This window comes from Hylaeus anthracinus, unplaced genomic scaffold, assembly GCF_026225885.1.
Source record: "Hylaeus anthracinus isolate JK02 unplaced genomic scaffold, UHH_iyHylAnth1.0_haploid 12001, whole genome shotgun sequence".
Taxonomy (NCBI): Eukaryota; Metazoa; Arthropoda; class Insecta; order Hymenoptera; family Colletidae; genus Hylaeus; species Hylaeus anthracinus.
Window position 1 is genome coordinate 5,643,749 of NW_026534348.1, and position 16,096 is coordinate 5,659,844.

Consider the following 16,096-nt stretch of genomic DNA (forward strand, 5'->3'; position numbering starts at 1 on the left):
TTCACGCGGGCAAATTCTACGAGGATTCGAGTTTGGTCGCGTGGAGATATTTTTCTTGTGTACACCTTCGTGGTAAGAGTAACAGGGGCCTAGACGTCTCATCGAAGGGGAAATTAGGGGAATTTTTCAGGGAAGCTTAAACAACTTTTACATTTAAATTAAATAAAAGTTTTATAAGACGCTGGATTCATACAGGTTTTATACACGCTGTGATGTCAATGCAAATCATGTCAATGCGACGAGACAACATTCCCGCGAACGGCTACGGGTGCTTCGTCTACCTCGTACATTCTATAGATCGTAACGAATTCAGACACCCACTCGATTCGTGCGTAAATATGCTCGCAGGAGTTTTATATTTACGCGCGCGCTTGTTCCCTTTAAAAACATCCTGAAACACGCCGTAACTTTGAGCGTTTCAAGCTAAAACATCCCCTTAAGGTCAAAGAATATACCTCTCGACACCTTTCGAACTTCTCCTAGGGATTCCATCTTTTTACATCTCGCTACACCGGGGCTGGGAGCACCGTATAAAACTCTGAGCTTCCCATTCGATGCACGGACATACGCGGTGCCCCGTGCGCTACATTACATCCGGCAAGTTACAACTTGTATCATCAACGATTTCATTTTTTCCTTTACGAGGGTAAATTTACGAGCAACTTACGAAAGAACGAATCCTGCTAGCCGAGTCGATACGATCGTCGTAGCGAGTTAACCCAATTTCGTTTCAGCCTCCGCTACCCTCTTCTTCGCCTAGGTGCCTGTTCCACGACATGCGGCGAAATGCCACACTGCTAATGGAAACCATTATTAGGCGGATAGACGAGCGACCTCGTTATTTGTTCGCACGCGTGGAAACGCTCAACCCATTTTCGAGGGTTGATAACGACGAATTACTTATTTATGCGGCAAATATCCCCGAGAAAATCGCGAAATTCGCACGAATGACGTCTGAAGGAAAGTGGCACGGACCGGTGGAAGACGAAAATGAAACTCTGGCAGCGCGTTTCCGTCATCTCCGTCGACGCGTTCCATGTACAAAAGGGGAAGCTCTAGGCGGGACTCGCGGCGCGAGGAAATTGAATCGCCGTAATTCAATTACCTGCCACTTTAAGATAATAATGAGAAGATGGCGCGAGTAATTAATATTAAAGCGTTCACGAGATTTTTGATCGCGACTCTCGAGAGCGTTCAACCGCGCCGGAAGAGATTTCGAGTCGGGGCCGGCTCCTTTATTTTTTTTTTTTGCCGCCCAGGCCAAAGAAAAACTCTTTCAACGAGTTTTCGACTACGGACGGTGCCGAGATTAAAAATCATTTGAACGAGCGGACAACGAACGAGTTCGTCGGCGGGGGTGGCTCGTTCGCTTACGAACAATCGCGAGGCCACGCTCGAACGAGCATCGCCGAGACAACGCTTTGCCGTTTGCCAGCGGAACGAAATACGTCAACGTGGAAAAGCACGTATCGAGGAATGCATGAAAACATCAGCCGGAACAAACATGAAATGTATAAACGTCGGGGAAAATACTAACGGTCGCACGGTTTAAGGGGGTTGCCTCGAGTTTCAGGTAAAAGAATCGGCATTTGTCATTTTTCTTTTTAGAAAAATACAATTGGAACTTGGATTGATGTACTTATGAATGAACTGCGGATGTTTATCCAATCGCAGGCGAAGGAGAAAGTCGCAGCAAACAGTTTGACGTGCTCTTTCGTTGAAAATATACGGTGATACGAAAAAATAGGAACTCGACCGAGAGACTCGTGGATTCATATTTTTACTGGTTCGGATAAAGAATTCAGATCTAACCGAAAGTACGTCTTAGGTTCTAAACAGTGTAAAACTTTTATATACTTTTGCATTCCTGCATATCCTCGTACATTTTCCCACATTTTCACGTATTATAAATACGTAAACTTCCACAGTATAATTACGAAGATAATATTAGATTGCCCAAAAAGAAATTATTTTTAAATTTATCACGTTTTATTTAGAATTCAAATAAACGTCAATTCGAACGAACGAATTCAAAAGAACGGTCTAGAAATTACTTTGAATTGATTCGTGTTAAATTTAAACATATCTCGTTCCTCGAGCTCCCACAAAGACTATCCTTTTGTACGTTCTATAAATGTTTCCCGTATTTCCCGTTTTTGACGGATCCTCGAGGATTCTCGGCTGCCGACAACGGTAAGGATCGATCTTCGACGAAAGAGCATATAGAACTGTTTGTTGCGACTTTTTGCATTGTCTGCGATTGTCCAACGAGCGTTTCTTCCTTTCTTTTTTTTATACGTTCACCGTTCTCTTTGGTGTATTTAATAATCGATTCGCAGCACCGTCTACAAACGACGCGCAACCTTTACCCAGTTTCCACGAGAGCCAGTCGTCCTTTCGCTCGACTCTTCTTCTTATTTCCTTCTAGCCCCTCGATCTGCCCTTCCTTTGAAAGTTCTTAACACTCCGGACAAGCCAGAGCCGCGACCGCAGGCTTTTTAGAAGCGAACGAAACGACTCCACCGTTCGCGAATTTAATCGAACAATTTTTCCAAGGCGAACCCCAAGCGTCGTTATTACTTCGTTTCTTGTGTTCGAGACGAAAGCCGACGGTAATATGAAAAAAAAAAAAAAGGAAAGAAAAAGAAATAGGAACTCGAGCGAGAGACTCGTGCATTATTTCTCGAGTGAAGAAAGAAAATGATTTCAGAAGGCGTACGAACGAGGACGGAAGTTCGTACTTCCGAGTGAAAATTGAACGCTTCGAGGATCGCGCGACCGCCCGATCGCACCTCGATCCTTGTGTTTCTCGAACGGCAGCTGCGAACATGCAGAACAACGGGGACAAAGTAACGATGTGCTTGGAATTCCAGATTTTATTAACACTCTCGCGTGAGCGAACGTAACGCTGGGCTGTTGTTGCAGATGGCATCGCGCCAATTTCGCGCAACAGTGGCACGAACTTCTTTTTTTTAAGCCCCTGAACGCGATCGGTAATCCCGCTAACGGACATCTGCCTCGACACGAGATCGACGGTGTCCGGACTGCTTCGACGTTTCGTGCAGATTTTGCCACGCGATTTTTGCTAACGGGAGACTCCGGTTTGATTCGACGTACACTCGATTACACGAGCTTTCTTTCGAAGTTATCGTCTTCGTATTCGTTCCGTTTCACGTGCTCTGTCATTCATCTATTAGATTGGCATTGTTACAAAATCGAGCTCTAGACTTAGAGAGTCCTTAATGAAGGATTGAGAAGATCCAAACGCAATACTTGTAAGTATAACACAGAATCGCCAAAAAGAAATTATGACGTTTTGAAGAATTTCAATGTTGCTCCAACTTTTGTTTAACTTAGAAAGGGCGGGAGGACGATAAGATTTAGATGTCGACTCGAGGGTCCTAGGGGCGATAAACAGTCGTCCGCTTTGCATGCACATGAAATTCGAAGTCGATCGCGTCGGTAATTCTCGAGGTATCATGTCGAGAGTCTCGAAAAACATAAGTTTGGGGAAAAACGGGTTTAAAGTTTTAAGAGGACTTTCGAGATAAGGCGGCCCCGCTTTCTTCAAAATATCTGCCATAAAGCTTTCGGTAATTCTTCATGTATCGGTGTAAAATTCGGAGCACGTATTTTCAAGGATACACGCTTCCGGAAAAGGCGATAAAAAAAAAAGAGAGAAACTGATTTTTGTAACGTTCCTAGGGGAAATACCACCTTAAGAGCACTCTCGCGATAAAGTGCTTCACCTGCTTCGAAGTATTGTTACTTCGGTAATTCTTCGTACATCGATATAAAATTCGCGGGACGCATTCTCAAAGATACGCTCTTTCAGAAAATGCAATAAAAAAAAAAAAAAATTGATTTTCGTAGAGCACCAACACTCTCTTAAGAATACTTTCCAGATATGGAACACCAGGCTTTAGAAATATTCTACCTTCGGCAACTCTACATACAGTCAGCCCCATAAATATTCGTACCTTCTATGTATATTAAGGAAATCTGTCTAAATTAAACGATAGGTTGGATATTTTCAAATAAATCTTTCGTTATAACTATGTACACGAATAAACTTTACAGTTGTTTGTATTTATAATGAATTATTTATTTGAAAATATCAAACGTATCGTTTAATTTAGATTTCGTTAAACACGGAATGTACGAATATTTATGGAACTGACTGTACATCGATGTCATATTCGCAGGATATATTTTCTTAATACACCCATGGGAACCCGATAAAAAGGAATATCGAATTTTGCAACGTTTCTACCAGGAATCCCTCCTTGCAAGAACTCGTCGCGATCGCGCGACAGATTCGATTGGATTCGAATTGTAATCGCGTTCCAAGAATCGCGTGTAATTCGAACGCAGGATCCTTAACACGGGTGATTGTTTAACGACACATTTACTTTCGCAAACTGTAGCTAAACTGCCTTAGCCGCTCGAAACGCGACACTTCTACACGAAGACTCGCGCGTCGAATTGGGTCGCGCAACGTTACGAGTGCAACACGAACCCCCCTGAATAATGTTTCTGTAAATTGTTCCACGTATTATTACACGCCCTCCACGGAATACTATTATTACCATCCTGTATCGATTATCACGACCGCAAAAGACTGTCCCCGTTAACAACGTTTCAACATGACCGGAATAAATGAGAATCGTAGGGAGAAAGAAAGATCACTCTCGGGTTAAGGGGGACGTTGGCCCGATGAGTAAGTAGAATGTGGACAGGTCGATCAATTTTTGCTTGGCCTGCGATGCCTGACCTGGCACGGAACCTTTTTATCTCGTCCTCCCGGAAATTAGTCCGTCAATTCGTTGTGACGTTGGCGTGAATCTAATTGTATTTGTTTTTGTTGTTTTATCGGGTCGAATAGAGGAGGTGGAAGCTAAAATTGATAATACTCGATAAAACGTACTTTCAGACCCCAGACGTTACTTTGATGCATCGATTTTTTTCAGTAACTCGTAAGGAAGGCAATTTTTTAAGAAATTATTGTTGTGTTTTGCTCCGTATACAGAGCTGGGACCCTCTCATCTATCATTTAATTGTGACCTCGATTTAATTCACCGCAACCTCAAAGAGCCCTCGTTCACGTTGAACATTCTTTACAGTGTAAATCAACTAAATCAACTAAATCAACTAAATCAACTAAATCAACTAAATCTACTTAATCAACGCGTTAGTTAAACATTGCGTCTAGATGTTCTATTCAAAACAACGGCCGTCACTTTCGAAATGAATATACCATATCGTTGTCGCCGAAAGCGTTGCACAACGCACGAGAAGCGTGTATCGGCTAGGGAAAAATCAAATCGCATCGGAACGCGTCGCTGTTCTCGCTCTCATTGTATCGAAACGCCACTGCATTAGCGACCCTCGATCGAAACAATCGTTGCGCTGTTTGCGCAGGATTATTAGTGGCCGTGACGCGGGAAACGCGGAAACACGGGAAAACAGAGACAGTAATCGACGAACGCGTACATTTTCACGAACAACGTTATTAATCGCAGCGTTTCGAAAAGCATCGATGCATACCCGTTTATTCTCTTTTTTCCGCTTTCGGATTGTCATTCGACAATTTCAGAGAGCTTTATCGAGCAAGATAGAGGCCAATTTAATATTCGAGCCACGTTACGTGACTGTGCAGAGGTCAACAAGTTCCTGCAAAAATTTATTAGAATCCTTTTCCATTGTTCTTTAGTCTACTTTTATTTCTATGGACTTTAAAAATGATTCGAAGTATCGAAGCAAGCTTTATCGTAGCTTTATCGTTAATGAAGAAAGCTTCATTATTTTTGTTTTCTCTCGCTTATCAACGTGTTATTGTTAAAATGACAACGTTTCAATTTTTTTAATTACATTTAACTTGTTAAAATTTAGGAACAGTTGCCCCCATTCTCCATATTCCAAATGAATGGTCACGTTTGCGTCGTTGTACGAACTTGTTGACCTCCGTAACGTAAGTCGAGATAGAAACAAGTCGCACTTACTTGTACAGACTCCCTCGTCCACCTCCCTCGTATTGGGCAAGAGATTTTTGATCACGCATTGCAGACCGTCGGCGCAGCTTCCAGAAAAGCCAAACAGGCCACCGCAGGGCTCACCCTCGACGCGAGCGCAAACCTTGCAGCATCTGAAAACGATTGCAGGCGTTACTCGGATTCAGTTTCTAAATTTGTTTGACGACACCCTCTGAATGAAACTACTCAAAGACGCGTTTAAGTTATTTTTCCAAGTTAGAAATTTCTGTGAGAAACTCCCTCTCTAAGGGCTCGCCCTATTGGAGAACAGCGGTCCACGCTCGGTGAACGAGGCGCGTTATTATTAAAAACGGGAAGATTCATAGCGTCTCGTCGAAATAAACACAGTTTCCCTCGCGCATTCTATTCTCCGCCGTTATGAAAACGACCTCAAATGTAACAAAGCCACTGAAGGTAAACGACATTCAACCTGGTTTATAATGGCCGAGAAAAGTCGCGGAACCGTTCAAAGATAATGCTTGCGTCACGGTATCTGAAAACCGTGGGAACAAGGGAGACACGGCATACACGGATAAAAAAAAAAAAAAAAAAGGATACCGAAGAAGAACATCTCCGCACAGAAAATTTCCAGCTACGAGCAATTTTATTACTCCGTCTCGCCGTAGGATCGGGGACAATCAATCCTTTTATATTGCTTGCCTCCCATCTTCCCTACGAAACAATTTTCCCTGCCACGACACGTGTAACAAGCGTAACGCGGGAGAAGATTTGTCGCCCTCGACGTCACGGTTTGCCATTTAATGACCCCCTCGGCAAAGTATAATCTCGTTAACGATTAACCGTTGCGATCGCGAATGCAATTGCAATTATGGATTACACGTCGCAATCGTTAGCGAGTCGGAGTACTCGAGCTGGAGAGTTTTAAAGGAATTTTAAGAAGTGGAAATCGATTTAAAAGAAAAGTAATCATTAGCCCTTTCGACCACAGCCGGACATGTACATGTCCCAAGGAATATTCCTGATTGCCGTTGGCCAAATTACAAGTGTTACTTATACGAACTGGTTTAATACAATTAATTTTTAAAAGAGGAAGAAATACAGGCAGAAAAAGGTCGGGTCGAAAGGTTTAATGGAAGGATTCGCAAGAAATAAAATTTGGTTTTCTAGAAAACACGTAATTTAAAATTGAAATGATTCCCCGAGGTACGAACATCAGGATGGAAACTCCGCGGTGGGCTATCGCGGAAATAAATTTAATTTTTAAAAATAATGCACGCCCGATATTCAAAGAAGCCATTAAACGAATGAAAACGGGACACGGCGAGGCGTGTGCCATTAAGTTAAAGTAACGAGGGGGCTCTTTTTACGTCGCCGTTTCAAAGGCTTGCATAGTTTCAATCAGCTACGGGAACAAGAAATTTCATTCAAGATTACCCGAACGGAACGCCGAAGAAAAATTCGCGCAGCGCGCAGGATCGCGGCAACGATTACTTTTTCACGGTCGACGTAGCATCGGAGGGTACTTCATTCCGTGAGTGCATTTGAATTTCATTCGAGGCTTGGATTCTGCACGTATATTGCGGAGGAGCCGCAATACGTTTCGACTGGCGGCTCCTAATCCGAATACCACGAAACAGCGGATCCGACAATAGCGTCGCGTGCTAAACATTTTCCAATAAATTCTCAATACGCCTCCGTTCGGCTCGTTTTCCGTTTCTCGCTCGCCGTCTTCGCATCGCGCGTCATCCCGTTCGCGCCACAACGAAGTATTTCATTCAAATTCATTCTCTTTGACATTCAAATTTCAGGATTAATCATTTTAGTTCCTCGGTGAAAAGCACCGTCGTCCATATAAGAACGAAATTCATGGCCAACCTAATATTTTTAAAGCAGACAAATAAATCTTACATTGACTTTATTCGTCTATTGTTTCGGTGAAATTTCAATTCAAAGTAATATCCAGTCTGTGCTTTCCTTATCCCTTATCTTCTCTTTCGACAACTCTCGACTGAATTCTAAATAAAATATTAAATGTTGCATCGGAATTTCAAGTATCGCAACATCACGAGTCTAAAAATAATTCCAACGTATTTTTCCATGGCTATATTTCTATATGAAACATTTCCATGTTTCCCTCCGACCCAGCTGCAGGAAAAATGGTATCGCGTGTCAAACGTGACACACAAAGCGTGTCACGGTAGACAACCGTGTGTCGGTTTTGACGTACGAGACAGGGAATGGATTAAGGGGCCGCGCCATGTTCGAAAACAAACGTTTCCTCCGTAAATCGACAAATTAAAGTCTTAAAAATAACTGACAATCGATCCCATCGGCGATATCCGCGTTTAAACGGATGACAACCCTTCTCGCTTTAACCCTTCGAGAGGTGACATGACTCAGTCGCATACTAACGCGATACGGTAACTCGAGAGGTGACTCTCGATCACCACCTGGTTTTACGCAGTAAATCGAACAACAATAATGTTTGTTTAAGTTTGATTTCACTGGACCGCGAAGTGTCAATAAAACGATTGTCGAAGGTGTAAAGGTGACCCGATTTTCAAATCTCAAATTAGAGATCTCATCTTCGAAGTCAATCTAACATAAGCTTAGAAAGCATCTAGAATCGGTGGTAGATACCAAGAAAAATTGCCTCGAGCGCAAAGGTTTTATCGCAAGCGCGCACGTTAAGTATTAATGCCCCGCCGAGGTACTTGGCGGGAAAAGATCCATTGCCGCAGCGTTTAGTTTCTCTAATTGAATATTCAAGAGGGGAAGATTATTAACCAGAAAGTGAAATCATCTATTGTAAGGAATGCGAATATCGAGCGAATAAGAATGCTAAAGGCGAGCATCTCGGTGCTCGGAGGCAAATTGATCGACGAGCTTAGTGTTCACGATGGGCAATTGGGAATTTGCGCGTACATCACTGATAAGAAGAGAGCGATACGAGCTACGTATTTGCATAGATGCGAGAGTCATAAACAGACCAGACGTCGGAATTGTCCTCGAGGACCGTTTAACAGGTGTAAACGGAGAAAAGCTGAAGCTGCTGGCAATCTTCAGGAAACTGCCTTCGAAGAAACTATTCGTGTATGAAACTTTAAGTTACGATCGTCTCGGGTGTTGCTTGTGTGGATATCGTCGAAATAATAACGAGAGTTACGAGAGGTACTACTTCGGAGGATGGCTACTAAAAATTTATCCAGTGGGGCAGGAACAAGGGTTTTGGAATGACACCACCCTTGTTCATTTTCAGTGAAACTATTTGTTCTCTACGTGAAACTTTGAAAAACTATTTTGTTCAAAAAAACGATTTTTAAAAAATTGTACTTTCAGAAGCTTCGGATCTAAAAGTAAAAGGGATATTTTAATATTCACCGAAAAGAATTCCCCGAGGGAAAAAAATATAAATAAGTGTTTCTACCATTACTTAATATCACCTAATTGGTTCCGTTTAAATATTCCCTCGCACTTCGACAAAAGAAATTCTCGAAAGGCCACCACTGTTCGACCACACGAACCACCCACGCCTCCTTGGTTACCTACGAGAGTTACGACACGCTACTTTGGAAGATGGCTCCTAAAAAACAAGAGGATAACAAGCAGCTCTCGTTAGTTTCGAACGAAAAACAAGTTCGGGAAGGAATAAATGTTTCGCCCGGATAATATACACCCGCGTGCCAGAAGCACAAACTTTTGAAACGCGCGCTTCCACTACGATTAATTTTTAAAGAGCCATGGATATTACACGTTCACCAAGCCGTTGTAACCCCTTAAATTCGCGCATCAGGGACGGTGTTTCGCGTACGCCCGGCACAAAGAGAGAGCAGAATCAAGTTTTACGATGCAGCTCTCTAACTCTTACAATTAGCGACGCGTTTCAACGTTGAAATCCGCGGCTAGCGTGTTTGTCGGATAACGCTACCCGTAACGCGAGGCAAGCTTTTTCGAGTCGAAGCTCGCGAACAACCCCGGCTGGAAAAAAAAAAACGACGGAATTCTCAAAGCTTTGAGCCACCGGCGTGCGCGATTCCGTGGAAACCGTTGCACCGGGCCGCAAACTAAATTATTCGTTTCTATTCGGGCACAAAGGTGGTTAAATTGTCCAGCTCGTGCTCGAGACACGCGAAAACAGAATCACCGAGTATCGATATTTTCACGAATATCTCCGTGAAAGAGAGAAAGAGATCGTCTGGAAACGTCAAGAGTCACTGCAAGGCGCGAATAAATGCAAGGGACCTTGGATTTTAAATCAATTTGCCAGAATGATATGCATCGGAACAAAAAAATATTTAGCACTGCGAAAGCTCTGCATCTGACTGCAAGCACGAGTCGAGAGGCGTAACTGCTGTGAGAGTCGAAAGAAATGGATTTTTGTTTGCTTAACCTATTATAGAGCAGAGCTCCCTGGGCATTTTTTTTTTTTTTGTCATAATCAAAAATACAAAATTCCCGCCCCTTTCTTAGCGGTAACAATAAATACCAGTGACCTATTAAGCGTTAAATAACACTTCAGTGTCTTAAATGATTAAAGTCGATCTAACGCTGCCTTAACTCCTTCAAACGGATCTCCCATTAAGTTAAACATTTCCAACAAAAAAGTATTGATAAATCCAAGATGTAACGCGCCCTAAATGCGGGTGGGATTTAATTACAAAATGGGAAGTGCTCGCAACGAAGGATTCGAGGCACCTTTCGAGGGGGTTGGATTTGATTGTCGTAAAATGTTTACCCTACGCGAAATCCACAGGAGGCACTCCTCCTGAGATGGCTCGTCAACCCCCCATCGTCTCGAGCTCGAGTCGAACAGCCGAGCGACTTCTCTCGCTCCGAAGGACTTTCCAAGGATTCTTTGGCCGCGATGAACGCTAGGTACACCCATTGAATTCGAAAAGGCCCTGCGGGGAGGATATAACTGCTTCGGAGAATTCTACCGTCGTTTTTGATTCCACGCTTTCCTCCCGGAAATTCAATAATTCCGATATTTTTAAACGGCCACTGCGTTGTCGATTTTCGATATCAAAAATCTGGTAAGTTCAACCTGTATTCAAGTTCACGTATTTCCACTCTGTGGGGAAACCAGGTTGGAAGTATAATCGTTAATTAGAAATCGATACTGACGAATTAATCCATTAACATGACTGATTGGATATCCGATGGAAACGTTTGAACGCTAATTAATTCGCGAGTATATAAACCGCGAAAAAATTGATTTTTCATCATTCGATTTTCTGAAATCATCTACAATCCGATAAATATACCCCCTATGTCGATTGAAGAAGTTTCACTAAATTAAATAATAGTTTCGATATTACGAAACATCATTTCTAAACATCATTTCTACCATTTAATTTAAACAAATTTCTTCAATAGACGTAGAGGGTACGAATATTTATAGGACTGACTGTATATTTTGTAATATACACCGAAGCTTCGAAACCTAGGTACTTCTATAATAAAACTGTAAAGGAACCGATCACCATGTACGGCAGTAAAGGATCACAAAATCCACCCCGAAGTACTGTTCAAAGCGTCTCGAAAAAAATTTAAACCCCTTCCTCGAACCCCAACAAACACACCCCTAAAAGTTCGTGCTTGTACTCGCGAAAGTTATCGCTACAAAAAAAAAAATCGAATAATCGTCGAAACAATCGCGCCTCGTAATGGGAATCCCTCCTTAAACCGTCTCCAGCGACCGGATCCAGCGCGAAACAATCTAGGCGGACATAAGCGCTTAATTAACTTCTCGTTCGCATTGTTTATCGTCGAAATTGTGAAATGTGTGAAACACGGACGCGGGAACAATTGAACGAGCCGATCGCGCACGCGGTTGAAAATTTCAAAGACCGACGCGCTTTTGTTCCCCTCCAGTTTGGCTCGAACGTACGGGCTTCCCTTTATCGTGCCCTATTTTCCATCGGCGCGCCGCTAATGCCCGAATAAAATTCGCCCCCGAGCCACGTCGACAAAGAGCGTTGCGCAACAAAGAACGAAAATTTTTTTCGCTCCCCGCGAGAAAAAGGAAAACGAGGGGTACGAGGGCCCTTACTGCGGATTTTAATTGCACGCGGATACCCATCAAACGACTCCGATACGCGGCCGGAAAGACTTTTTCCGAAAAGAAACGAAGAATCGTATGAAAATCCGCGGCTGAAACGCGACGGAGTAAAACAAAGATACGCTTCGATCGCCACGGAACAGAGGCGAACTTCAGAGGCGACGACGTCGAATTAAAAACACGAGGGTGTACGTATACCGTGGATGGCCCATATACGGTGACGAGACACGCCTGTGTCAAGGAAACGGGAGACTTTTCTCCTCGCTTCCCGTGCCGCGCTGCTTTTTACAGCGACACGCTGAACATCCGAGGCGAGGTAAGCGCATAAACAATTTATCACGTACGCGAGCAACGCGTCGTTTCTCAAACATTCTCGCGATCAACGAACACGGGAGTATTCTTTTGGTGGAAACGTTTGGTGACGGAACTTTTTGCTTGTGTAGCAGCCAACAAAAGTGCCATTATAATCTAAGAAGAAATGTGGAAATTTGGAAGAGGGAAACGAATAATAAGGGTTACTAAAAGGCAGACTAATAACAGGAGACCAAAGACGATGGTTGTGAGTAGACTGCGGATTTTTATGCATTTATAAGAAACTCGAATGTACGAGAAACTGAAAAATGCACACAGTATGCAATAACGAGACGCTTTGAACAGTACTTGGGGGTTGGATTTTGTGATCCTTTGCTGCCGTACATGGTGATCAGTTCCTTTACAGTTTCATTATAGAAGTACCAGGGTTTCGAAGCTTCGGTATATATTACAAAATATACAGTCAGTCCTATAAATATTCGTACACTCTACGTCTATTGAAGAAATTTGTTTAAATTAAATGGTAGAAATGATGTTTAGAAATGATGTTTCGTAACAGTATGAAAAAGATATCGAAAGTAAAGTTCATGTAATGTTTCCAGAGTAAAACAAGCTCCTGCTTAGATTCGACTTTTGTAGGTGCGATCGGAAGGATTTTATTTTGCATAAAGTACTGCAGTCTGGTTGTAAGTTATACCTGGTATGTGATACCCTATAGGTACTCTATTATTAAATCAAGTATCAAGTTTATCACTAGCAACCAAGTTCATTCCATAATCGTAGAGCTAGAATAAAATAAAACAACGAACCGTCCCATTTTATTTATATCCATTACGAACCGGGTACTCCGTAACACAATAAAATCAATGTTTGTTGCAAACTAATGCGTCCGACTGCATTTGAATCGGTGCTCTGTTGACGCACCGTCTAAACGGGCCCATTGAATCTGAGTAAACGTGAACGTTGCGACTAAAGCTGTTTGCTAAATTGCAGATTCCATTAATGGGGTCGCTGTGACCAAACTTTGTTCCGTACACCATCGGTATACAAGGAAGAGCGGGTCTATTCTTGGAGGCGCGTACATAAGGATACTTCCGAGCAATTCAAGGCAAACGATATTGCCGTTCGGTATTTTAAATGAGAAGATCAGGTCCGAAGTTCGTTCATGCTCCAACGCGTATCGATTCTCGCTATTTGCCTGATTCATAATTATCACCGCGGCTTCCGATAATATGTGGATGAATCTTCCACTTTTTTTTTCTTTATGTATGTATGTATGTATGATTCATGAGATCGACGTTTCGACTTGTTGATTATCCACTAACTGAAAAGGATTTTTCCAGCGATGTTACTGAAAAACCTCATCTTTAATTGAGGTTTAAGTTTTCGTCGAAGAAAAACCACCAGCAAGGCAATTTCCTAGGAAATTTGCTGTATCCAGACCATTTTGAAACATATCACTACAAAACTATTTATGGATAAAGTTCGATACATGTACCGCAAAATCATTCTGTTTAGGATCGTAATATGTATCTAAATCTTGGAAAAAAAATTCTTGAAAGGCCCTTTCGACGAGCCTACGCGAAAAGAGTCACCTCGCCGAGGTAAACGAAATGTAGAGCAACAGTAAACAAATGTTGAAACGCGCAACATGTTCTGGGACACATGGATTCTCCAGGTGCATTGAATGGAACGGTTTCGTCCCCGTGAAAAGTAATTTTCCAGTCGTCGTGGAAACGTGAATCTGGCGCAACTTACTTGCAGGGGTCCCAAGTTAGGCCTCCGGGGCAATCCTCGTCCGTGAGAATGTCACACTCGAGGGGCGAGCACACACACGAAAGAGCCCTCGCGACCGCGATCGAGAGTACCACGATGCCCCCCAGCAACAGCAACGAGGCCCTCATTTTTCTCCACCCTTTCGATCTGCTACCCCCACACACCTTCCCGCTTCAGTCACCGTTCTCTGCCTCTCTTAGATTACTTCACTGCCGCGAAAACGTCCCCCGAAACGCTCAGTTCGTCGCGGAAGGACTCGCAGCCCTGTACATCTCAGCTCCGATTCGCCACCTGCGCACCACGACACGTGTTATCACCTTTCGCCGACGAACAGCGAATCACGATCTCGCGGGAGCGTTTATCGAGTGACCAGAATTCGACTCCAAACCACGGATGAAATAAATACAGAGATTTGTTGGGATTTGTTGGGATTTGTTGTTGATTGAAATTGTTGGCTGAAACTCCTCTCGGAGTGAAAATTAATGAGCGAATACTGGAGCTCCTCGGAATAGTTGATTATTATTCTGTAGCGAGTTTTACTGTAATAGAGATTGAGGGGTACGACTTCTCTTCTTTTTTGCCAATTTTTAGTTACGTAGCTGCATTCGACGCTAAAGCATCGATCGTTGGCGTAAGGGTAGAACGGAATGATTCGAACCGAGGGGCATTCTTCTCAGCCGCCAATGAACACGCGAGACGTTTACAATGTGTGGGTGAAAGGTATCGTCACGTTCCAGCAACGGTTCCTGGAAATTCGAGCGTGTTTCATCGCGTATGTGCGCCACTGCGGCTGTTTCGCAGCGTCCGCGGCCTACCCTTGTAATTTAACCGCTGCAACGAGACCTGGCAAACTTTCTGACGCGTCGATAATCCCGCTCGACCCATCGATCCATGGGCGACGAGTGCTCGTCGGAGACGGGAAAATAAAGAATCTTATCTGGACGCGAATCTGGAACGAAACGCGGATCGTTCTACAGTCGCTTTTTTTAATAAAAATGGAAAAGTTCGAGCTCCGGGGATGAAATACTTCACAACGGAGAAACAAACATTGTTCGATCGAATAAATCGCGGCGCGTCGGTTTCATTCGGTATTTATTATTTGAATAAAATGTTGCCCGTCTCTCGCTGCGAGATTCGCGTGATCGGGCCTGTCGATCAGCGACTAAATAAATTATCGACGGCCACCACGAATTACCCGCACGAACGCGTCGTGCTTTATCTTCGCTTTTAACCCCGATACCCAGCTTCAATGAATATTATGTACTTTTTCAAAATGCGTCTCGTCGCTAATATGACGGAAGTTCTCGCAACTCGTATTATTTAGATCGTTTTCGCAAACGTTCTCCATTCATTCTTATAACTATCATACATTGGGTCAATAAGGTCTCTGTATGACATAGGAATATTCAAGAATTTTTGAAATATATATATATATATTTGAAAGTGGGCAAGATACGGGACCCAAGGTGTCTATATGAACTTCAATACTCGTACTATAAAATCGCTCTTTATTTTGGATTAAAATATATATTTATCCCTTGAAAAAAAGAAATTACTTGAATTTGATAACATCTGATGTAGACTAGAACAAACTGTTAAAGGTTCTATTTATGGCATCAACCGTATTCCCCGAGTAATGGAATTAAATAAATCAAAAAGCTCCTCGATTTAACAGCTTCGATTGTCAATCCTAAGCAACAATTACTTAAATAGATCGCAAAATCCTTACGACATTTACAAACATGAATTCTTTATGTACCCGCGAGAGGGCTCACACATTCTTACGATATTTCCAACGCGATTTCGTTACGTAGTTTCACGAGAAAACATTTTGAAACCGGTGAGGGAGACTCACCCCTCGGAAACTTGTTCGAAACTTTGCATGCGGGGATATTTTTGGGTGAACTCCAGCGATATTATTCCCCAGTTCTGCCTGGGAGGTTCAAACGGATCG

At 42.9% G+C, this 16,096-nt stretch overlaps 1 protein-coding gene across 2 annotated transcripts in view; it reads right to left on the minus strand.

Annotated features, from left to right (window-relative positions):
* Window positions 1–16,096, minus strand: part of LOC128890808 (cysteine-rich motor neuron 1 protein) — a 244,239-nt gene that overhangs the window by 225,358 nt on the left and 2,785 nt on the right. For both annotated transcript variants that reach the window (XM_054149687.1, XM_054149688.1), the window contains exons 2-3: window positions 14,125–14,433; window positions 6,003–6,145 (exon numbers count right to left, since the gene is read on the minus strand). In XM_054149687.1, the coding sequence (XP_054005662.1) occupies window positions 6,003–6,145; window positions 14,125–14,270 (289 nt within the window). In that variant the 5' untranslated portion in view covers window positions 14,271–14,433. The remainder of the gene's footprint in view (window positions 1–6,002; window positions 6,146–14,124; window positions 14,434–16,096) is intronic.